This window comes from Pieris napi, chromosome 17 (genome assembly GCF_905475465.1).
Source record: "Pieris napi chromosome 17, ilPieNapi1.2, whole genome shotgun sequence".
Classification (NCBI taxonomy): Eukaryota; Metazoa; Arthropoda; class Insecta; order Lepidoptera; family Pieridae; genus Pieris; species Pieris napi.
This window is the reverse complement of record NC_062250.1, coordinates 4459899-4485565: the sequence shown is the minus strand read 5'-3', so window position 1 is coordinate 4485565 and position 25667 is coordinate 4459899. Positions and strand designations below refer to the sequence as shown.

The window sequence follows — 25667 nt, the reverse complement described above, 5'->3', positions numbered from 1 at the left end:
TTGAATCGCTCTTCATTGAATTGCGGTCTATTGGGAGAACTTAACGTAGACGAGGGAGGATGAACGGAAAGAACTGGTAAAAAACACTCCATCACTATTTTCTAGATTTTTTTACTAGATTCTTGTATGGAGCTGCAACACCAAAGCCCAAATGTATTTATTAAGGACTAATTATTCACGCTAAACGCTCACTCAACATCTGTTTAATATGTTTCAAAGTAACAACTAACAACATTCATGGTTTTATATTTTATTTTAATAAAACTGTTTACTATAAATTGAAAATATATTTACAGACTGTAAATTCTACGTTTAGCAAGTTAAATTGGATGTTTCATCCAACGTTTATTCCAAGCAAAAATTACTTTTAAAAGCCGGTATTATTTATAAGTATTGTGAGTTGTCCATTTGAGTCAAATATGTTGACGATTTCATGGTTCTTAAAATAAATTCATATTGACAACTCTCTTTTTTACCGCGTAAACAGAATCTGACAGACGTATGAGTACTTAGTTAAAAAGCGTAAAAGTGATTTAGTTTATATTTATAAAAAAAGTGATTTAGTTTTTATTCCTTATTTAAGGAGGTTTTATATTTCCGTAAATTAAAAAAATATCCGTTACTCAACTTTATCTGTGATTAACTTCTATCATTTCTATAGAAGCTGAACAATAAACTAGCGCGTGCCGATACAAGCAGTGCAGCTGGCGTAGGCGTACACACACAGCTATAATAGACACGTGGCACACATAGACAATAATCTATGGTAAAAAATATGATTTGGCGGGAAACGGCTCATATTAGAAGACGCTGTGATTAGCTTTATAGAATTTTTGAATTATACGTGTTTGTATTATAGTTTTAATAAAATAGTAATCACCGTTCTAGACTTTGATTTCATATAGTATTTACTTTATAAGTATTTTGAGATATTTTAATAACAATATAGATAGTTCATTTATTTAGTTCATGGCTTAGTAAGGTTTCGAACGTATTATAATATTATGTTAAGGTATTTATTGCATGTCATTTTAATCTTATAAATTAAAACAGCTTGCGAACTTACCCTGCGCAGGCGGCGATGAAACACGCGAACGGTTTATCCCTGTTACTCACAATCATATTATTACGTGTAATTCATTTGATTGTTTACATGTGTGCGCTACCCACACTTTCACAGTCGTAGTTGGGTGCGACACCCCATGAAAAGTATCGAATACGAAAAATCCGTTTGGGGAATCGTTGTGGTTCATGCAACTTAACCAGTTTTCATTGTATAAAATATTATTCTAGAACTCGAATCAAAACTGGTACATTTGCTATATGCTTATCTATGTTCCCTGTAACACGTATTTTGTATAGTTCAATTAGTGAACAATAAGTATCAAATCAAAAACAAGATTGTAAATTAAAACCTCAATTTAAAACTATTTCTATTATGCAAACGAATAAAAACGAGGCGTCACCGAGTTTATTGGACGCGAACTATGTATAAGAACAAAAATTAAGTGTTTAAATTCTTAAAATCGCAACTTTAATATCGTATATTTAGGTCAACGTAGAAATTAATAAAAATATGAGCCGAAACGATTCCCCAAGCCGCCCTTTTAAAAAGCATGTGTGCAACTAGCAAACGTAAGTACCTACCCCTATTGATCCCCCCGTGAGCCGCGAGCCACCCCAGGTGCGGACGAACGGCACGCGCCATTCCCGCGACGGACGGCGCTCTGACGCCACACAAATAACTCCAACCCAGTAATAACAGTACTTTAATTCTATCCACAACCGGAACTAACAAGGAAGAACAGTTATAATATGTGAAAATAGTTTCCCAACATGAGTTCCATCGGGGTCGTTGTCTTCCGCAATTCGCCGCTCAAGCCGCAAGTGCTACAAGAATCTGTGAACAATTCAGTGAACATAACAAACAACGACAATGTTAGACGTGAAATCGTCATTGTTAGGAAGAAACAAAAACTCCAGTCCAACACAGTGTCAGTGTCTTCATTAGTGAACACCGTAGAGAACAATAACGGGTTGGCCAAACGTCCAAAATACCGCGAGAACAACAATGTGTCTGAAGATGCAAGAAGTGCTACGCCGCTCGCCGTAGCGCGACGAAATGCGCGGGAAAGAAATCGAGTACGTCAAGTCAATGACGGTTTTGCCGCCTTACGCCGACATATACCAGAGGAGGTCGCGGCGGCATTCGAAAACGCCAACTCCAACCGCGGACCAAACAAAAAACTCAGTAAAGTGGAAACATTACGAATGGCCGTGGAATATATACGAAACCTCGAAAGCCTACTGAATATTGGACACACGGATAAAGAAAACTTATCAAATCCATCAATGGAATCGTTTCCTTCTCCAGCGTCTTCTTCGCCTCGGGAGAATAGTCAAGAACGAAGCTACTTCTGTTTGAACTCCCCCGCAATAGAGGATGAAGATTTAGAAGAAGATGACCTCGACAGTTCGTTGCATAAAATATCAGCCCAACAGTATGTCGACTTGCAGGCATCTGAAGCGTTTCAACTGGTATCCACACCGCGATTGTATGAGGAGGAAGATAATGGGCAGCCCCTGACGCCGTCATCAGATCTCCTCGCCCAAGACGAAATGAACCAGCATCTTTTGGACAGCCATTTTCAGTTCCCGAACTCCGCTGAGCAGTTTACAGTCATTCCTGAACAAAATTATTGCAGTGAGTCCGAAGTCCAGTTAAGTGAAAGTGATTTCGATGTCAAGTACGTCGATGTGATTCACCAACAAATCCAGCCTAATTACGATGAGGGTCCTTTACTAGATTCTATCAACTCCGATTTACTTCTCGGCCAGTACAAATTCAAAGAAGAGACACCCTTTGTTGAAGAGCCGCCATACAATGGAGTCGAACTGAAGAAAGAGCTTCCAGAAATCCATCTTCCAGAAGTGACACCCGAGGACCGCGAACAATTCGAAGAAACTCTTAAATGGTGGCAGGAAAAAACACGACAGGCGCGCAGTCTATCTAAAAATAAACCTTAACTAGTTAGGATATTAGAATTTTATAGTTGCATGTTGTATATAAGTAGTTATGTGGTTTAACATACAGCTGTCTGTGCCAAAGTCGATGTTCGACGCGAACGCAAGGTGTTTCTGTAACGGTCATATCTTTAGATTAAGTAGACTTTGCGTCTAGCATAATTGTAAATTCAATCTTTATTTACATTATCTCTTAGATTAAAGTTCTTAAAACGACGAGTGTATAGGGCACTTATGATACAAACGAATTTCTATTGTGCCTTTAAAATGTGATGTTAGATAATATTAGCTTAAATGCCTTAAATTTAATTTATTTATTAGACTAGACCCTCTTAATGTTTGTAATCTGATAATCTTAATCACGTCATTAATGACACATCTCCGTAAACCCTTTGAAACAAAACCCTTATGGTAATACGGCAAATTTTTGAGCCTACTTATTCCTTTGTGAGTACCGACTGACTCGTTCCACGGAATTCTTAATTAATGGTTAAATAAAGTTTGATTATCGGTTATACTTCATGTTTTCATTTATCCTATACATAACTTGACATCAAAAAAACAATAACAATTAAGTATACTACTCGAAGATTTTAAATTGATTTAGCTTTCTTTTAATAAAGAATACAGTTCACGAAATAATCTTCGATGTACAAAGACTAGGATACTGGATCCGACAGCGTTCAACCCAGACATAACTTTCGTTTAAAAAGCACTAAACCCTGATTAAAATCATGCAACCCGCCTTTAAGTCCGTTAACGGTTCGGCGGTGTTGCTATTATGATTGTAATGCGCTGTTACCCCTAATAAAAAATACCAATCGAGGGAGCGAACAAACGAATTACAATTTTTGGGATCGAGTTTTGAAGATATGCAACCGTTTCTGGTTTCATCTAAAGGTTCAGGTATGTTTCGTACATTAATTTATCTCTTTTAATTCATTTAGCTTACCCTTTCATAAACAACCGTTAACTATATTAGAATATAAACACGTACGAGTTTTATATCCTGTTGAATTAACGAACAGAAATTTTGTTTCACATTTTTAAATAGTAAAATATTTTGGATTTAAGACAGTTTTTTAAACGAATTTCTTGAATTGAAACGCGACCATTGCTTCGCCTACGATAGCGGTAAATCATTTGAGACGCTGAACTAAGTAAATAATGTAATAAATTCACGTTTAAGCCCGCTAAACTAATATGACGCAGAAATAGCAATTCCAAGGTATGTCAACAATTTCAAAGTAAATCTTTCTTGCCTTCTAACATCAAACTTCCGGGTGCAAGAATTTTAATTTATTTTGAAAGGAGTTTTTTCCATTTTTGTAATATTTCACGGGGATAACACGCGGCACGCTATTTTGGCTTCCATTTTAATATTTTCCGCTTCATTCGTCAGGCGCTGTTCCTTGTAATTAGAGGTAGCCATCCACAAAAACTACGGTTGAGCTACTAATACAATCTGTAAACACAAAACTGTAATAAGACTTTTTATTATCAATGGATGCGTTTGATCAATTATGCTGCTGAATAATACTTTTGTTGTACTGTAACGGATATTACGAAATTAAAGTACTAAATCAGTACTAAACTACAGCATTTACAATTTTGTTAACCCACATAGTAATAATAATATTTAAAAATTAATAAATATAAATTTAAAACAAATTTAAAGAGTTTGATCCCTATGGCAGTGTACCTTTAACGCTGGCAGCATTTCCTCGCTGTAATGCGAGCATCAGCTGGGGTCACCGGTACTATCTACCAGGCGCTAACTTACAGATCGCAACTGGAAAAATTCTGCCACAGTATTGTCAAATATGCCAGTAAGATGAATAGCACAAGAGGTGACGTGGATCCAGCTGGCCAGCGGGTTCCAACTCGCTTATAAATATCATGAGGACATTTCCGGAGTAGCCCGGCGGGAGACGGCAAGCCCACCAGACCTAATTTAAGAAAATAAAGTTCCTAGGGATGCTGTCTATCATCTCAGCCACAGATCTGCAGATAAGGGGCTTCATATAAAAAAAAAACAATGACATACATAGTTTTTTGTTCAAAACTCCATGTTATTACTTTCCTTAAGCGATAGACATTAGATACTGATATTAGGAGAAATTAACGGATTTTTTTTTATTTTTTAGGAAATATAAGTAGGTACGAAAGACTTAAGTAGAAAAATTTCGTGGGAAAATACCTACAAATTTAACTTGCATACATGGAATACGACTCTTCAGAATATCCTGATTGATTCTCGTTAAAAAAAAGTCCGTTACGGGACACTACTCTATTGTTGTCAATGGTATTATGGAACTAAAATTTTGATACTTTAAGCAAATTATTTAAAATAAAAATAAAATATTTTCGTTAGTCAATTTGTGATATCATGTATAAATGATCATAATTAATGTACAGTGTATACGTATATATTAAAATAAAACGTGGTATGTTCTTTATGAAGGTACCAATTTCACGGCGATTTTGACTTTATTGTTACAATTTATTTATCGCTGTATAAATGAGATATAATTGAACAACTTCCAATACTCATAAGAAAAACTAAGTATCAATATTATTGAGCGCTCTATACGAAGCTAAAAGTCAAAGAAGCTAGCTACCCTATTGTTAGGTAATATTTATTCTTGCGTGGATCTTCGTAGAGTCTTTCAGCGAGGTCGCATCTATTGTCGCAGGGTTCATGGGAACCGGCAAAAAATGGACCTACCTTTGAAACTACCGAACCTAACGAACAAAACATTTCAACTCGCACAAAGTATGATATCCACGTGTTCACAGATTAGGATGACGTTTATAATCTTTACGTTTTATGCAACGCTGCTTGTGTTTATATTTGGAACCGGGTTTCTAATCTCTGGTTTTAATGCCCATTATTATAAAATAAAGGCCTTCATTGTAATACCTCTTTAGTACTTTCGCTTGTTTCTATAAAAAACAAATATATACACTGGTTACACCACAGATTTCTGTATCTGTTTCATGATCATTTGTCAATCTAATGGGCAAGTAGGTGATCAGCCGCCTATGCCTGACACAAGCCGTCGACTTTTTGTGTCTAAGGCAAGCCGTTTTCCTCACGATGTTTTCCGTCTTCGTTCGAGATTCGCTTAGTTGGGAACATAGACAGTCCATTGGTGCACGCCCGGGGATCGAACCTACGACCTTAGGGATGACAGTCCAAAATGTACAGGAAATAATATGGCTGGCACTAACACTATGTTATGTTTAACATTCAACAATCATACAAAATAGATCGATTTCTAAAGTATCTCCCGATGTATACACAAACACCCAAACATGTAATCGTTAAGAACTTTCATCAAAGAAAGTCATAAAGTTTGTATCTTTCCCTTTAGAGACGGAACCGATTCGAAAGATTGTATATACTTCGGAATAAAAAAGTGCGTGCGTACAAAGTACACATGTCAGAAGTGAAACTTCTTTGGCAAACTAATTATTTCCCTTCCTCTTGGGCCACGGAAGGGAAATTCACCAGTGAATTAGCAATTACATGGGGACGTGACATTGACAACACGTGTCATGGAAACCATATTTGAAGAAACAAATTTTGAAGGAACTACTAGGATAAAGCGCGTTAATTATGAATTTAAAACGCTTTTACCAACGAGCATAGGTGAAAAATGCGTCAATTATAATTTTTTTTTAAAGTGCGTGCGTACAAAGTACACATGTCAGATGTGAAACTTCTTTGGCAAACTAATTTTTAATTCTTTTTTATATTTATACAAATCTAAAACTTTAGATTTCCGAGACTTAGAGGGAAGAAGGGAGATATGTTAGGAATTTAATGAATTTAATTCTCATTAAAATATTAAGTGACGAAAATTAATACAAATAATATTTTTTTTTTTTATTTATTTCTTCGATGATAAAAACACGTGGCATTTTAATTTACAATTCGTCATTTGAGATTTCAATAAATTATTTTACATAAAATATAAAATACTAATAATTCATAAATTCTCTTTACGAAATTTTAATTTTAAAATTAATTTCTATAAGGTAATTCACCCTTCTCACTCTCTTTCAATCAGTCTCAATAGCTCTCTTTTCTCCGACAAAAACGCTGCAAATATTCGTGACGTTTCATAAAAATTTTACCCTCATGCGCCTAAAGAAGTTTTACTTCAAAAGTTATATTAACCCTTAAAACACTTATCCCACTAACTCCAAGGACACTCAGCATAAGTTGAGGAAGACAAAAAACGGACCGTTTTTATTGCAACAGACGCAAAGCCAGATTGTTCGAGATGCTCGACAGTGAAATTGCGCCGAATCCCGACCATACGGTATTCGTGCTCTCGTACCATACGGTATTCGTGATACTGCCGCCATATGGCATACAAAAACCTAACTAAATTAACTCCAGAACAAGCAAAAGTCACGGTGGCATATGCTTTAATTTAAATGTAGAGTTTGAACTCTAATTACAATTGGTAATTATACAAATGACGTAGCAACACGACCACTAAGTACTTATTCGATGAAACTACTCTAAATAACACTTAATTTGTCAATATTATGACATGTTTGACGAGATCAACGATTATTACTGTTTACGAAAACTTAATCATCTATAATTGCTTTGTTTATATAAGATTATGATTTATCTAGATTCGCGCTACGAATTTATGTATGAGCTAACAAAGGAATTTTGTATTGCGTATATAAACACATAATTTTTCCACGTTAATCACCAATAGTGGATATGAATTGGGAGATATCTATAAATTCCTGTTAATGTTCAAAAGTAAGTACAAGGTATGGATTTGTATTTTAATCGTAAAACTAAACATTTTTAGGTACGTAAAATATCTGAAAAACATTCTTTGATTATAAATAAAAATGTAATTCAAAATCTTGTCACACATACCAAAGATATTTATGGTTGAACTTTAGGGCTTGGAGACTATGTTATTTCTGGGAAATTTAGCGAAACACTTAAAAACGTATCTAATATGGTAATCGTAAAGCAGTCTACACTTTAATGTTTTTCACTTGCATAAAGACTAATTAAAATCAGATGTCGGAACAGCAAGACTCATGGGAATATAACTTTTACCTAACTTCACAAAAAGTTGAATAATACATAGTAAACTTTTAAGTAAACGTAATTTTATATTTATTTCCAACACACAAATATACAATATTTATAATATTGTTAAGCTTAGTAATAATAATAATTAAAATTGATAAATAGAAAATTAAAAGTAATTTTAAAATGTTGGCTCTTTGGCAGTGTAATACAACATTTCCTCGCTGTATTGCATACTTATTAGAGTATTGTATACTTATTAGAGCGAGGAAAAAACCAGCTCTTGGGTCACGGGTACGATCTACCAGGCGCCAACTTAAATCTTTTATTAGCGCCTGTGCACTTGAACCCCACGGCCCAAGAGTATCTACTCTAAAGGGAACAAAATCGAAATTTGGAGGAAAGACTCTTACAATTGAGATGTTTATTGTTTCCATTCTTCAACTGAAACTAAAAGACAAAATAAAAACAAGGTGATACGAAGTCGTACAAAAATAAAAGACGTTGTAACTTATACAAAAAGGCTAAAATGGAAATGGGCCGGTCACATTGGCCACATTTGTGATGGCAGATGGGTCAAAAAGACCCTTACTTGGAAGGGCCCAGTGGGAAGAAGAAAGAGAGGATGCCCACCGAAAACTTGGGAAGATGAAATAATAGGGATAGCAGGAAAAAACTGGAAAATTGTCGCAACAAGGGATAAGTGGAAGAATCTGGAGGAGGCCTTCACTCCATCGGAGGTCGAGTACTAGTGTAAAACTTAAAAGACATGGACTTACTGTAGTTATAGTGTACTCCAATAAAGGCTATTTTTATTTTATTTTATTTATTATTGTTTCCTACGTCTACGAGTAAAGATTTTTTAGTAACGATCCGTATTGATACTGGCCATTAACACAAGGGATACAGTGTGCTCAGACAGAACTCTCATACCAATTAGATGGAAGCATAAGAACCTCTTTGCAAGAGGAGTTACGGAGGTGTTCAATGACTAACATTCTAATGTAGGACATGATATAGTTATATCCAGGTTCTGGTCCCAGATTTCTGTTTCTGTTTTTAAATCATTTTTTAATGCAATCAACATTTTGTCCCTGACGTTGGTTTGTATGATAGGCACGCCGGTTTCCTCACGATGTTTCCATTACAGTATTTTTGTTATATAATAATGAACGAGCAAACGAGCGTATGGGACGCCCAAAAAAGGCAGTCATCGCAGCCCATGGAAATTTTAGCGGGTGCGTTGCCGGCCTTTGAGAGATGAGTATACTCTTACTTTGAACAATTGAAGGTCGTATCTCGCAGGGAAGAGTTGATGCAACAATTCGCTAGTTCGCAAAAGAAACTGTGAAGCGGATTGTGGAAAACTTCCAGCCATCAAGGAGATGCTTTTGAAATTACAATACTGAGTATTTCTTACAATAACAGCTTAGCCTTTTAACTAGGGACGGCCATGGCTCCACACCTTTAGTTCAATGGCACCGATGCATCGATATTCTCTTTATCATGAATGAATCTTTTCAACCTCCTTCATAGTTATTACTATAAATTAACCTCATTTATACACAAAGAAACACAGTCCATTTATTTTATCATTTTGTTTGACTAGTACATGATTCAATGACGTATTCAACTGATAACACAACTCTCGTTATATTCTATAGGTACGTCGAATTTGAAGTCCAAAGGGAGATTGTGACGCTTCTATGACCCAAAATAACTATTGTTTGCTGGAATCAAACTTCCTCCTGAAGGTACAGCACCTTAATAACTAGGCCACGGAGGTGACGTCACAAAAAAATTATACATGACCCCCGTAGGTCAATATATTCTATATTGTAATACGATTGTACATAACAGTAACAAATGAAATCAATGATATTATTATTTATGTTTAAACTATATTTGATTTTTTTTATTGCTTAAGGGAATTAATAACAGTATAGATTAAACCTGGATGGAGCTAGGCATATGTTTAATTAATTAAAAATAAATTAATTTATAATAAAAAAATGTTGCAAAGTCAATGTTACTAAACTATCTACTGACATAATGTCTCTATGTGTTTATTGTCTATGTTTAAAGTAAAAAGTTTGATTTTAAGATAGACTTGTGATGTGCCCTATAAATTCTCTGCAATACTGTCCGAAATTGAAATCCCAAAATTAAATCTTATTATATATAAATTACGTGTCACGTTGTTTGTCCGCGATGGACTCCTAAACTACCGAACCGATATCAATCAAATTTGCACACCATATGCAGTTTGATCCAACTTAAAAGATAGGATAGCTTACATCTCAATTTATACCCGCAATATTATTTTATTGCAAAATATTTGTTTATTATTTGTTAGTCACAATTCTTTCAGATGGCGCTGTGTTGAAAGTACCTACGTTTCACATAAGCTACAATTAAGGGCATAACCACCAAAAAAGCATGGTAGTCCCCATGGCTGGTGTTCTCCTACCGTTTCCCTTGAATAGTTTGCTACAATGTAATAAAACAAAAACCTTAGCCACAGCAACGCTTGGCCGGTCTGCTAGTAATATAATAAGTCCTATTTATTCTCTAGAACTATTCCAAATTTAAATTAGTAAATCAAACAAGCACACCATTAGGTTTTTAACTGTATACTGTAGTCCTATTAATTATCTGCAGCACTGTTCGAAATTTGAATTAGAAAATTAAATAAGTATAGATACTAAAATGTATTTAACTCAATACTAAATTAACAAGGTTTACATTCTATAATATATTCTTATTACTGTTCGAAATTTAAATTCAAAAATTAAGTACACAATTATGTATGTACATAATGATATTTGATTTTGCGTGGCACATCTGTCGTCAGGAAACGGAACACGTGCAGTGTGCACTGCTTAAGCATGATTCCGGTTATCTAGGAAATGTTAAATCACTTGCATATGAAATTATTTAATAAATTATGTTTTTGAAATTTTGTACAAAAAACATATTGGTTGTTTGTAAAGTAGGTTTACGATCGAGATGTTTACGTGATAACGTCTTATTTGTGATATAAGTTTTTGGGAAGTAAGGAATTAATGAAGATAACAATTTTTTCAAATTTTAAAATACATCTATCGTTTTATTCATACTTTTGATGATAAATTTCGGGTGTAAAATGACAAGTTTACTTATTCGACTATGATATACATTTTTCTTCATACATTCACGGAATGACTGGCAGCGCTCGAGATGAGACGGGAGATCGGTCCGTCTCTCTCTCGTTATACCTGCGATCGCGCTCGTGAGGTTTTGGTGTGACACAAGTTTCTGAACATGTCACCCGACTAAAACGATTTTAAAGACGTTATCACGTCAAAAATTAAAATATTGCGCACTGAACTCAAGTTCTAGTTCTGTCATTTCTATAAACATATTACCATTCAAAACTGTTCAGAGACAACAGAGTGAACTTTGAAATCCGTTTCTTGTATACCAAAAGTCCCGTAATATTTTTTAGGACCAATACTAGCTTATACATAGTTACCACTTAGAAAACATGAAATAAAAATCACATATATTTCGTAAATTTTATTTATGTATAAATTTATAGACTAGATAGATTTATAGAAGATAATCATAGTATAAAAATCTCATGCGAACAACTAATTATTGACTATTACTACTAGAATAATTTATTGGTCTACAATTAAATTTCAATTAACGCATTATCAAAATCTCAATTTGAATATCACAAACGAAGCATTAAATTGACTACTTAAGACGGTAATAAAATCATACAATGTTACGTGTACAGAGGTCAAAATATACGTTCTATGATAACCTTTATCAACGACTCCACCCACTTAGGGGTGAGGCTTTTTATTCTAGACAACATTTTTTTCAATCTAATTGAAACCACGTGCAGCATTTCCGACACGTGTCTCTTCAATATTCATTTTGACCCACACACTGATATGATATGCAAGTGGTTCACAGAACAATAAACAAATGAACGCACCGGAACTTGATATGAAAATTACGCTAATTTCTATTGGAATTATTTAAAAGCCTTTGATTATAAGTGCCAACACAGGCACAAGAGATGTTTGGCGTAGTTTATGACTAATCAAAAATTATAGATTTGTGTGTTATTTGTCAAATTACTCCTGTTTATCGGTCATTGTTGTTATTTCTATTCTTGTATCTTTTATTTTTTGTGTTGTGTACGGGTTAATAGTATGTGCAAACAGTGTAATTAGATATAATTGAATCTGTTTTTTTAAAGTTGTAACAGAAACTAATATTCTATAATCATAATTATTCTTATTTTGAATCTATAAATACTAATATATTTTTATAATTATACTTACTGTTTACACGTTGATAAAATGACAGAATCTTAATAATATGAACAAGTACAGATGAAGCAGTAATTACTTAGTTAAATATTTACTGAAATATTAACTGATATACGTCTGGGTATAATTCTTACTTCCTCATCCTCAAATGGTACTCCAAAAATAACCACACCTCCAGATGTTACCCTCACTTTTTGTGGTGCACAAAAACAGGTCGCGTACCAACGTGTAACGTGGGAAACGGCGTTCAGAAAAAAATCCTTGCAGATGCGAATCTCTCGGGTCATACCCACGTGTCACAACAGGAAGAAATTCATAACTTGTTGAAACAGAAGCGTGCCACTTGTCCATCTTAAACGGACTGTGAAATTGTCTACTGTTTTTATTAGCAACGGTGCATCCGTAAACACTTGGGGCGATACAACGTGCACTTTTCCAATTACTAACGAACCGTAACTTTTATTACTAACAAAACACGCATATAGAAACACAAAATAATAATCATCAAAAAAAAAAAATAACAAAAAATTATGGAAAGAAAAAAAAAATGAATAAGCTACATACATACACATTACACACTTATGTGTGTGTGCTGTGGTTGTAGCTGGCCCTGGCTCAGCAATATGCTGTGGAGCAGACATGTTTCACAGCGCTGGTCAACCAGAAACCACAAGAGTTACTTTGCGCCCAATTTGTTTCCATATGAAAACAGTCGGCCGTTACATGCTACCTAAAGTTATTTATGTATTGAGACTTAAATGTTTCTCAAAGAAATCTATGAGAAAAGTATCTAATGAGGTTAAGTTGATTATTATCATCAATTGTAATTATCATTACTGGCAGTTTAGACAATTTGTGTGACAAAGTTACACCTAACGCTCCCTAAATTACTCCATATCTAATTTATTATTTAAATTACGATAACAATTATTCATTATAGCCCAATGTACTGGGACTATCACATTGATGAATTGAATCCTATTACGTAAGACTATTGACCTGCTTTTCGTGTTATCTTATCACACTGACATTAAGCGGTTCTTTAAACCTAATTATACGCAGTGATTATTAGATTCTTTACTTTTTTCTTTATTTCCGTACCTAAAATGTTCTGCAATTTGTAATAGAGTTTTACCTCTGGTTTCAGGAAGGAAGAAGTATAAGAAGACCGTACCACAGAGAGTAGATAGGCCATAGAACAAATAGGTGCCATGATGTCCTATACTATGAAACATGGCGGGCGCTGTTTTTACAGTTCCAAAGAAGGCCATAGAAGTCATCATCACACTAATACCAGAACCTAATCCTTTGGTTTCTGACGCGAATACTTCGCCAACCATGTTCCACGGTAAAGGTGATATACCTAAGTTAGATACAACTATGTATATAGCCATTAATCCTAGAGATATGAGCGGTGATATATGCCTTATAATCCTCTTTTCAACAAGATATAAATATATGGATAGTGTTATTAAAGATAGTGTTGTAAACACACCACTAAATATAGCTAATGGCCGGCGTCCTATTCTACGTAGGAGGATACACGCTGTAATTAGGGCTACTACTCGTAAAATATCAGTTGCTAACATAGCCGTGTACGTGTTTTTATTATTTCCTATGAGCACTTTCATTATGTCTGTTGTGTACGCGCATATCACATTGATACCAGACAACTGTGTGACTATGAAGAATACAATCATTATACATAGAGGTTTCCAAAACTCTGGTTTCTGTATATTATCTTTCAAAGTTTCCCACTTGGGTTTCACTTCTTTTTTCTTCTCGTATTCGGCTAGCATTTTGTCCAGCTCGTTCTGCATCACTAAACTATTTCCTCTGTACCAATAAAATGATTTCTTGCATTTGTCGATATCGTTTTTAGATGCAAGCCAGGAAGGCGATTCAGGTGAAAAATATAGAGTAACACATCCGAGCAACGGAAACAGCGCGCACAGAATTGATGCGTGACTCCAGTGAAGGAAGGTTCCAAACAAATGCGACATGAACACTCCAGATGCAATGCTCAAGGACAGGCCAGCCAAGAATAGACCTCTGTAGGCTGGTGAACTTATTTCTCCAATAAATACAGGTCCTAATGGGCCAAGCCACCCTTGACAAAAGCCTGTAATAAACCTCCCAACTAGCATGAAGTAGATGTTCGTTGAGAATCCAATGATCAGCCAGCCACTAATGTAGAACATTGAGAGGATGATTTGAGACATTCTTCTGCCAAAACGTTCCATTAAGTATCCGGATATCATGTTACCGAAGAGAAGAGCCAAAGAAGACATGGCCGCTGAAAAGAAGAAGGTTTTTGTGTCATTCACATTTTATGTTTAAGTAAATTAATTAAAAATGTCATATGTATATGTTTTTATCGATTCAGAAATTTATCACTGGCCAATGCCCTTATAATATATGTTGTCATTTCCACTACCTTGAGTAGTACTTGTACAAGAGATAATATAATAGCATATGTTAACATGTAAATAGAGTTCAGAGATAAAGCAATCAATATTCAGTAGAAAATATTGCCAGTTTATTACAATACATACCTACCCAGGACATCATCTCTGTACTATATTTATGTCTTCCTTCCTCATGTAACAGCTGCGGTATAATGATGGCTGAGATTCCAGCTGTTGCTCCAGCACTAAATGACAGGAGGAATGACCCCATGGAAACAAAGGCCTGGAATGAAGACAGAGTCAAAATCTACTTATTTATTACACATAATCTACGTTTATAATTTTCAATATTTACTGTAAAACGAATAGAAAATTCAACATATACATTTCAGGCGAGTCATATGACAGTTAAATAAGTAGATATGAGAAGAAAAGTCAGTAACCAATGGCGCTGCAACCTTTTAGGTCTGAATCTTAGATTTCTGTATATGTTCCGTGGTAATTTCTAATAGGCGAGTAGGCGATCAACCTTCTGTGCCTGACACATGCTGAATATTGAACAGAACCTCCATTGGTGTACAGCCTGTGATCGAACCTACGGCCCCAGGTATGAGAGTCGCACATTGAAACCACTAGGTTGAAACCACTAGGTCGAAACTTCTATAATAGTTATTACCAGTACAATATATGATACGCAATATTCAAAATATTAACGGTAGAGTTATATTAGTTTTAAATTTGAGATTAAAACCAATGCGACTGGTAACACCGATGTTTACAGGTCATGGTTGATTGTCTCTCTTTACAGATATAAAGTTTAACAATATGCAGTCTGTCCTTGCAACAATACAGCTGAAAAGACGGTGGTACATGTTCTGACTGACTGTCCAAATGGCTACTAAAGGTACTACATCAAACAAATTATAGGAATGAACATAATAGAAACAAAATTCAAATAAATAATGTTGAACAAAAGTTTAAGAGACTCATTCCTAAAAATTTTTGTAAATATGATACAAAAAGTTGTTAACAGAAGTAAGTAGTAGGTACTAGTAACAAATGCTTTGCTAATATATATGACATTCTTAACAAAACATTTCTTTATAAAAATATAAGATTCTTAACCCGTCGTGTATCATGTTATTCAATCGGTAAAAAAAATCCTGAATTGGTAGCCTATAGACTCATCGACAATGAACAGTGAACAGTGCCTTGGTTGTGTATATATGTAATAAATATATATGATGAAAGTATTATTATTAGCCATAGGCTACAAATAAATAATTATGCATTGACGTCACCGTATCCGAACTATTATTAAGAATTTGTTACTACGTATTTGGGCATAACTCTGATATTCCAAAAACTAACACAGCCTCAAATAAATACGCACTCACACTGTTAGATATTAAGTATGCATGAATGTATGAGTATGTGAAAGGGTGTGAGTGCGTATTTATTTGAGTCTGTGTTAGTTTTTGGAATATATATCGTATATCTATTTACCCACATCACATAGGGCCTAGCGATACATAATGTCAAAACTATAATAAATCTGTCATGAATTTTTTTTTTTAAATATAATTGTTTTAAATAATACTTTTATCATAATAATTAAATTGTAAAATCACTCTCTACAACAGGTTCTATTAAAGTGTTTAGTCCAACCGCCTTAGTACCATTTAATATTCATAAGCTAGTATGGAAAACATATAAAGTTATAAGCATACTTATTACACCTTTAAATACGACATAAATTATGTGGACGTGATACATAGATATACCATTCAAAAAAGACCATCATTGTTTGTAAGTCTACAATAAAATGATTTAACGGCATCGAATAGAAAGATACGATTTTAGTATTTATTTGAAAAAATATAGTCAACACATCTAATAGCTAATTGGGGTTTATATTATAATAGCTTTATCATTTTAGAGGTTAACCTCTTCATTAATCAAAGTCAGGAAACAGTTATTTATTAAAAACAAAGCAGATTTTGTATTTTCTAGTAAAGTTTTTACATTAATATGAAGAAGTTTTTTTTTATTATTATATTATTTTTTTAGATTTTAGTTTAGTTTTACTTAGTATATTTCAAGAGTTTTTTTTTTGTTAATTATTAATGCACTTCTTGTACTTTACCCTCAGTAGGTCTTTTCCAGTCTCGTATTGCCTGAATAAAATCGCTTGTTACGATAAGGCGCCATAAGCCTAGTAATTTATGTTTTTAATGTATAAATATATTACAAAATAGTTAATTTATTCAGAAAATGAAAAATTGGTTTCCATATTAATTGGGTGACATTCACTCTTAATAAAAAACCTACTAATGTTCAATTTAACTTGAAACTAAATAAGACCAAGCAATTAAGAAAACCTGTTTATCTGAAAACAGATACTGATAGTTTAATTATCATATACCTTGATAAATAGATATAATTAGTAATAGTTTTTAATAAGTGAACGATACAGTTCATATAAAACCACAACAACTGCACGTGTTAGTTTTCGTGATCGTAAATAAATTGTTTTCCACAAATCAGTATAATTAAAAGTCATCGTCGCAATTAATATTAAGTATTAAATTATTTTTTTAGAAATGAATAAATAGTTTATTTTATTACTAAAAATGTTAGGTGATTAATCATCCGATTCTACAAGTTATGGTCGTGTATTCTAAGCTTTATGATATTTTATTCCTATTTGGGATATACATCTACGTTGAAGGACATCGTGAGGAACAATCCATGCAGTGGACCGTAAAATTTATGACATGTAGCTTGTATAAATATATATGTCACAGCCAATAAGCTATTCAATTAACAGTCTAGCCTTTTAACTTAAAAACGCCGTTAAACTTGTGGCCTGAAAGATATTACACCCCAGCTTGTTGCTTGACCGAAGGAAGTGAGACGGGGCAAACGTGCCCACACAAGTAGCATCCTACGAGAAAGCCCGTCCCATCTCCTAAGGTATCAAAGACATCACATCCGACTTGCAATCGTCTCTTTCGATGCCAGTTTGCTCCAAAATTGCTGGAACGTTGACGGATGCAAGAGAGTAGGGTGTAAAATCGTTGAGCGTGGCGTGGCGAGAAAAACGCCATAATACAGAAACATTAGAGAGTTCGTAACTCTTGTATGTTAATTTTGATGTCTGTGAGAAGCACAGTAAATTGTAAAAGATAGTTATATATTTCTGGAATGTATTTAAAATATATTCCTGCTTAATTTTCTTTTTAATTATTTTTATTATTACTATGTAGGTTTAGAAAATTGTATTAGTTTTTGTCGTTGTACAAGTTTTACCTGACGTAATTTTTATGGGAATCATAATATCACATATTTTTGAAGTTATACTTCTTTAGGCGCGTTATGAAAAATTGATGAGAGTGAAATTATACGATGCGCGTGCACCGTGACACAAAATTAACAGAATGAAGTTGCCCACGGAAGATGCTACGGTATTGGACATAATTATAAAACAACATTCGAATAATAATAGAATTTATGTTACACTTAATGTAAGAGAATAATAATAAATATTTATTTATTTAATTTTTCAAATGTAAACTGAACTTTATTGACGATAATCCTTTTCCAGTCTTTGATTATTTAATTGTAATTAATTATTTGCATGCAATCAAAAACTATTTTTAATAATCCCAAAGAAGTTATACTTCTTACACGCGTACATAAGTACACGCGCCCTTTTTTTTAAATACTCTCCAGCGCTGGTACTATGTAGCTTCCAACAGCGATACCGACTGGGACGTGATTGTATGCTGATGTCGCAGCCTTGGGATTGCGGCACAAAATCTCAACATGGAAATCAGGATCGCTGATCAAATTTTATCGCTAATAGGACATACAGAGTAGCTGCGCTGATACATAGTAGAATGTCATCGTCTATTGCTCTCATCATTCTTTGACAGCACCTTCAAAAAACGTCTGCGCCTTTCAAAACTTATTGTTTTATATTGAAAAGGTAAATATTTATTAGTTTGGTTATGAAAACAACAGTTTGGAAATACATAATAGTATAATTTTGCGTAGGAGCTATAGTCTGTGAACAACTCGGTTCCTTTCCAACATGAGGTTTAATTTTACGAGGTTTAGTATGCATTTAAGTTCATATGCGGAAAAGAGTCTTGGACAAGATATGAGGATGATAATGAGCACACCCCACGTACACACCCTCAAATTCACACAGTACAGCCGAATTAGGTGTTTTTTATTGTTATGTATGCCAACATTGGCTATACCTTTAGTATAATTGTTTTTTATTTTTATATATAACTAGCAGACTCAGCCAAGCTTTGCTGTGGCTAAGGATTTTGTTATATTAGATACATAGAAGTAAACTATTCAAGGAAAACAGTAGGAGAACACCAGTCATGGGGACCACAATGCTTTTTTGGTGGTTATGCCATTAAATTGTAGTTTGGGTGAAACGTTGGTACTTTCAACACAGCGCCATCTATTTGAATTGTGACTGTCAAATAATGAACAAATTATTTGCAGTACAACAATATTCCGGGAATAAATTAAGATGTAAGCTTTTAAGTTAGATCAAACTACACACGGTGTGTAAATTTGATCGAAATCGGTTAAGAAGTTTAGGAGTCCATAGCGGACAAACAACGTGACACGTAATTTATATATATTAAGATTTATGTTAGCTGTATGTTACGAAATAAATAATAACACGTTTGTAGCCTAACTTTTAAATGCATGTCTGGATCTAGATACCTAAGGCAAGGTCCTAGGGGTAGGATCAAAGATTACACGTAGTAGGACTGTTTCAAAGCTATCGGCAGCCCACAGGCTGACAAGCTGTACAAGGACATCTTATTAATAGTATTTTTTTCTAAATTAAAATTATATTTAAATATATTTACAATATTATGAGTCAATTGCCGCTACACGAGTCTGACAGCTTAATCTTTCCGGAATTCCATTAAAAGTAAAAGTTTAATTTGAATTGCAAATGCGGAAAATAGTGCCGTAGACAAGAAGTCTATGTCCGTAAATTGTACGAATTATAGAACAAGTCAACACGTTTCATTTCACTTAATAAACACTGGAAAATTCCAGATTTAAAATGTTGCAAGAGAACACATGTTCATAAGAAATGCTGATAGCTTATACCAATAAAATGTATTTAAGTTACTATAACTAAAACACTAAGTAATATGCACTTTTGATTTACATCAATCCTTTTAAAAGATGACATATTCATTAGAATTGTTATAAGCTTCGAAATACTCAAACAGTGTTACCCATAGGTCATCTAAAGCCGGGTCCACATTTGTAGCATTTCGGTGTATCGTATCTCCGTTGCGTGGCTTCGGCGCGTATCATGATCGTTAGTTTGGACGCAAAATGATACCCGTTTATGATACATGCCGTATCGGATACGGCCCGATCCGCACTAAGCGCGTATCTTGATACACCTCGTATCCGATACGCGTATCACGATCGGTGGTATGGACGTATTTTGATACGGTATCACGATACTGTATCGCGATACGATACTTGATACACCCCGAACCATCCTGTGTCGGTTTTTTCGCGATCATCAAAGGGAATACACAACATCAATGGGTAATATGCGAGTGAAATTTTTGTATTTTCCGCTGGTATGCTGAAATTTTAAATCTCGCATCAATGGTATTCCACCATGTTTGTTTCGGTTTCTAAACACTTCCAGCGCCGTCTACGTCTGGATTTAACTTTTTTGAAATACTATTAATGATAATATAACAGGCGCTAGTCACCGCCACACCGTGAGCAATTGCTGACATGGCTAAACCGTTTGGGAACGAAGACATGACTGAACCGTACGAGAAGGGAAAGGTGCACTGAAAGACACGCGCATCAGGATACATCGGAAGAAAAGTGAAGCGTCTATATTTGTAAAGTTAAAGCTGATACACTGACATGATACAGCATTTAATAAGTATGGACGCGTTTTTTACAAGATACGCCTTAAAAATACGACATGGACAAAATGAGCGTCCATATTTATGATACAAATACTAGATACGATACGACTGATTGTGATACGTCAACATGCTACAAATGTGGACCCGGCTTAAAGGGTTCGTAAAACGTAGGTGCTTTAGAAACCTGTTACACATATATGATTTTATTATAAATATTAAATGCAAAAGGTTAATGTACTATATAAATCTCGTTTTATTACTATTATTAAATATACACGTGATACTGCGCATTTATTAGCAAACAGAATGTAAACAATGTCGACCGGTTGTAGTTGTCAACTTAATGACTTTTGATATACGTTTAAATGGAAAACAAAAGACGTATTATTGTTAATACTAAATATCTCTATATATTTAAAATTCTCGTGTCACAATGTTCGATCCCATACTCCTCCGAAACGTCTCGACCGATTCTTATTAAATTTTTTATGCATATTCAGTAAGTCTGAAAATCTGCTACTATCTATCTTTCAAACCCTTAAGTGATAAGGGGTATCCACCCCAAAAATGGTTTTTTTTAATTTTTGTAAAAATAATTGTTTTTATTTTTTTATGATACAACATACAAAAATACACACAATCCTTAATTTTCATCTCTCTACGATCAACCCCTATTATTTATTATAGCAGTTATTTTTATTGAACTAAAACAATGTTTATTAGAAATAATATACATGGCAAAAAACGTTTGTCGGGTCAGCTAGTTATTTTATAAAATTACAAAACGAAAGCGAGTTCATTTCCCATCCTTATTTCTAAAGATGCTGCTCAAAAAATAAACTGATTCAAGAATTTTTTTTTATCTGATCGTATAAGTGCAATAAGTGATTGGGTTTTTTATGAATTAGCACAAAAATGTTTAGTTATTAATTTTAGGCTTTAGTTTATTAAATCCATTTTTTTTATAGAACAGGGGGCAAACGGGCAGGAGGCTCATCTGATGGTAAGTGATACCGCTGCCCATGGACAATCTCAATGCCAGAGGGCTCGCGAGTGCGTTACCGGCCTATGAATTTGTAGCACAGTTCTCGGCTCTAATCGCTTGAATACTATTCGTGGTAAATTAGGGCAAATGTTGTGCAAACCTTCTCTGACTTGTGTTTAGAATAACGATACCTAACACTATCGATAGCTACACACAAAGCATTAAGTTTTTTTTATTAAGTACACCTTAACAATTGCGTAAAATACTTGTACGAAAATTCTTGGCTTGGGGTGAAATAGGAGGCCCTATCCTGGCAAAGATAAACCTTATTTATAATCTAGACCGACTATTTAAATTCTCATGTGTGCCTAATTCTAATTCTTTATTAACTGTACAAATACGTTTATATATGATATTTACACTAAAATAAGTTATTTTTCTTGAAAAAAGATTAGTCTAAATGTTCATTCCGTTAGCTGCTTTATGTCTATCTAACAAAATATCCCTTCTATAAATAAATTCCAAACTGATTAGAAACAAGGTAACTTAACAATCTCAAATCTTTATTTTACTATCAATTTCATTGCTAAAACCCATTAAAATGATATTTTATTTACTTGCAATAAACCTGTTTCTTCAATTCAATTGATTCGATTGATTCGATTCAATCATTCTTATCGTTTAAAAGTAATTTAACAAGAAGTTTACACTGACCAATGAAGAATGAAGTTCTGTTCCTGAACAATGAAGAAGATATAATAAACCAGACGTTTCCAGGACTAAGTATTGCAGGAATATCATAGGTATCGAATACGACTGCATCTTGCCGGCGTCTGCGTCTCGCTCACCGCACATACCGAAAACACATTTTAGTTCTCTCTGGTTTACGCATCTCATACAAAAAAATTACCTGGATGTAGGTTAGAGAGCTTTGGTAATCTTATGATAAATAAAAATGAAAAATACTAAAAGATTTTAATCTAATAACAAAAATGGAAGAACTTCTGAATAAGGAAGAAGGAATTTCTTACTGTGTCTTAAATCATATCTGATCTTGCTTGCCTACATAAATATTCAGTATTTACATTTATAAATCCTACATATTACAAAGACATACACACATATTATATAGATATATGCTCGCATACTCTAAGGTAACATATGAATTAATCGAGCGATTTTAATGCTATATGGTGTAGCGTTAAAATGCATATTTGGTTATTACTTTGGGATGACATAAATATCATAACTGTTCTTAACGACACAACGTAGAACGCAAGAAGATACTTATTATTTCATAACACAAACTGGGCCCTATCATTGTGTAATATAGCTAGAGAATAACAAATTCAATGACGAAACACACCATGTAGGTCAATAAGTATTTAAGAAACTATTGAAATATTAATTGGAAATTATTATAAATTTAGCAGAAATGACAATTATTTTAAATAAACATTACGTTTTAATAGCGCAGCTTAATTGTAAGTACAAGCAGGTGTTAGCGTTAGAACATGAACCGAGGTTGGAGGTGGGAACACTCTTCTTCGATTGCGAATTGCTAATAACCTTTCTTTGAAGAGAAACTTGACTAGAAGACTGCAGGGTTAGGACTACAGTCAAAGCCAGTCAGGCACAGGCACAGCTGGCACAGGCACAGGCACAGGCACAGGCACAGGCACAGGCACAGGCATTTAAAGCGGTTACGAGATCCTACCTACTAAAACGCCTCAACGACACGCTCTTTTAATTGGCCCTCGGAGTTCGCCAAGCCATTCACCATAAGGCAATTCAACACCTACGCTTCCTATATAAAACAAATGATCCTTTGTTCTAGATAAAGTTTTTTATAATATTGTACTCTGTCTACTAACTTAACCACAGTGTTCCAAATTCAAAATGGTTTGGATGAATCAATGGCCTCCAACGTGTATCGACTCTAGGGGTATATCGGATATCAAACAACCTCGTTAGTACTTTGTAGATAAAAAAAATTAACATTGTATGGTCATCGTCGATATTTTATAACTTCTCAGTACAATGTTTTGTTAAATCAAAGATAAATAAAGTGATTAAAAGTTATTTTCATTGTCTTTGGTGAAATGTAATGTAAAAACCTCCTATTTGAATCATTACAATATTATTCAATTTTAACCCTGAGTTCGTGGATTTAAGCCCTGCCTTGCGATTCTGTAACTCACTTTTCGAACTCTCACAACGGCGGTCGCGCTCAAATCAGTCGTGAAGCAGTCATTTTATGACTTGGCATTCTAATAAGGAGGGAGCTTGTAGATTACTGTTTCAGAAGATGTTTTGTGTTACAGAATCGCAAGGCTGTACACCAATGGATTTTCTCCTTTAAGGAAATATATTGGTAAACAAACGTAGTGAGAAAACAAGGCGGTACATACACCCTATCCCCGGTTAACTCTATCTATACAGAATCTATTAAACAATCGTGGAATTGTGTCTGCCCCGTGTAAAGTATAATATTACGTAATATAGTTATGGAACTTAAGAACTTTTATCTAATTTATTTAAGCTTATTCTGATTTTTTATTGTAAAAGGATTATTATTGTTTTGGCTTAAACATAAAACGGCTTTAATAAATATCATGTAATATTATCATAATAAAGATAATATATTCTTACAATATAGTTTAAATCATTTAAGGAAGTTAGCATCTACCACAGCTACATAAGATGCAAAACTAAAGTCTAATTCACACACCTGTCTCCGAAATGGTCGATTAGAGTCCACATCCTTTAGAGATTTCACTTCATTTTCGTCACTTATATTTATCTTTTCCAGCTCAGCCGTTCCGTGGTCCATCTTGATTCGAACATGGAAGAACACTGAACGAGCGCAATACTTTACTCCACAATCACAGACAATTTATCTTATCATTTTATTACTGTCAAAGAAAGAAATCCTCAGTTAAACACAGTATAAGTAATATTATTTTTAATGTGCACGAAACGATAACTCGTGTTATTTCGCCAATTTTCAATATGTTAATGAGGTGATTTTGAATGTAAAACGATAAAGTACTTTAATATTATCTGTAAGTACTATATAATAACTATTAAAATTAGTCTTCACTTGACTTGTACTGCTGTTATATCTTGCTAGCTTTGGCACCGAATTTTGGAGAACTTAATTTTTAGTGGCGCTAAGCCATTAAAATTTATTGGGTGTTTATGTGTTCTTTATATGTGCTTGATGCAATAAATCTTATATCTGACTGAGATATGTTGGTCTCTTTGATGTTTTCCTTTAGAGAAATTGTTAAATACAATATCCTTTGGTGCAGAGTCCTGGTACGAACGTTTTTTTTTAAGATTCGAAATATAATAATAATATAAATGTTTAGACTTATAAAAGAAGTAAAAAACAAATAAATATATCCCTTAAATCAAACTATAATAACCTTAGAATATTAAAGTATATTATTATATGTTATATGTAAATATTTATTTACGACATAGAGTTGTCTTTGTTGTCTCTATCTTCCTTCTTATGTTGCTTTGAATTTTGTATTGTTATAATTTTTATGGTTTGTTGGTACAGTAAGACAGTTTTATTATACCTACCGATACGGAGAAAGGACCAATAAAATAATTTGTAATTTAATTCAATAAACTTTTTATATCTATTATCATGTTCCCTTATTAAAATGGTTTTACGAGCCAGAATACAGTATTTCTTATTCCCAATATTATTATAAACTATTATTAAAGCTTTACTAATTAATCCATACAACAATTGGTTAGTTTACATTTCTTAATATGAGTATTAGATCATTTTTTTTGTCTTGTTTTTTTACGGTAAAAGCCTCCTAGAAATTTATCCATTTCTCTTTGTTTTGAGCAACATTCATCCAGTTTTTAAAA

General features: G+C 33.8%; 2 protein-coding genes across 3 annotated transcripts; one reads left to right on the top strand and one right to left on the bottom strand.

The window, feature by feature from the left end:
- Nucleotides 1-1694: 1694 nt before the first annotated feature.
- On the top strand, nt 1695-3530 carry LOC125058097 (achaete-scute complex protein T8-like). Its single transcript, XM_047662135.1, has one exon. It carries the CDS (start codon nt 1837-1839, stop codon nt 3025-3027), a length of 1191 nt encoding a protein of 396 aa, XP_047518091.1. The 5' UTR covers nt 1695-1836; the 3' UTR covers nt 3028-3530.
- An 8116-nt stretch (nt 3531-11646) lies between these two features.
- LOC125057763 (facilitated trehalose transporter Tret1-like) lies at nt 11647-24776 on the bottom strand. 2 transcript variants are annotated; one of them, XM_047661633.1, is made up of 3 exons: nt 24505-24776; nt 14985-15120; nt 11647-14725 (listed from the first exon to the last, which is right to left on the bottom strand). In XM_047661633.1, exons 1-3 carry the CDS (start codon nt 24604-24606, stop codon nt 13482-13484), a joined length of 1482 nt encoding a protein of 493 aa, XP_047517589.1. In that variant the 5' UTR covers nt 24607-24776; the 3' UTR covers nt 11647-13481. The 2 variants fall into 2 exon arrangements, with proteins under 2 accessions (XP_047517589.1, XP_047517590.1); XM_047661634.1 differs by lacking the exon at nt 24505-24776 and having other exon boundaries at nt 14989-15117.
- Nucleotides 24777-25667: the final 891 nt, after the last annotated feature.

Coding starts and splice junctions, on each gene's coding strand:
- LOC125058097 (XM_047662135.1), top strand. CDS start 1,837: ATGAGTTCCATCGGGGTCGTTGTCTTCCGCAATTCGCCGCTCAAGCCG.
- LOC125057763 (XM_047661633.1), bottom strand. CDS start 24,606: ATGGACCACGGAACGGCTGAGCTGGAAAAGATAAATATAAGTGACGAA. Junction 15,121..24,504: donor ATCGACCATTTCGGAGACAG/GTGTGTGAATTA, acceptor TCTTCATTCCAG/GCCTTTGTTTCCATGGGGTC. Junction 14,726..14,984: donor AGAGATGATGTCCTGGGTAG/GTATGTATTGTA, acceptor TCTTCTTTTCAG/CGGCCATGTCTTCTTTGGCT.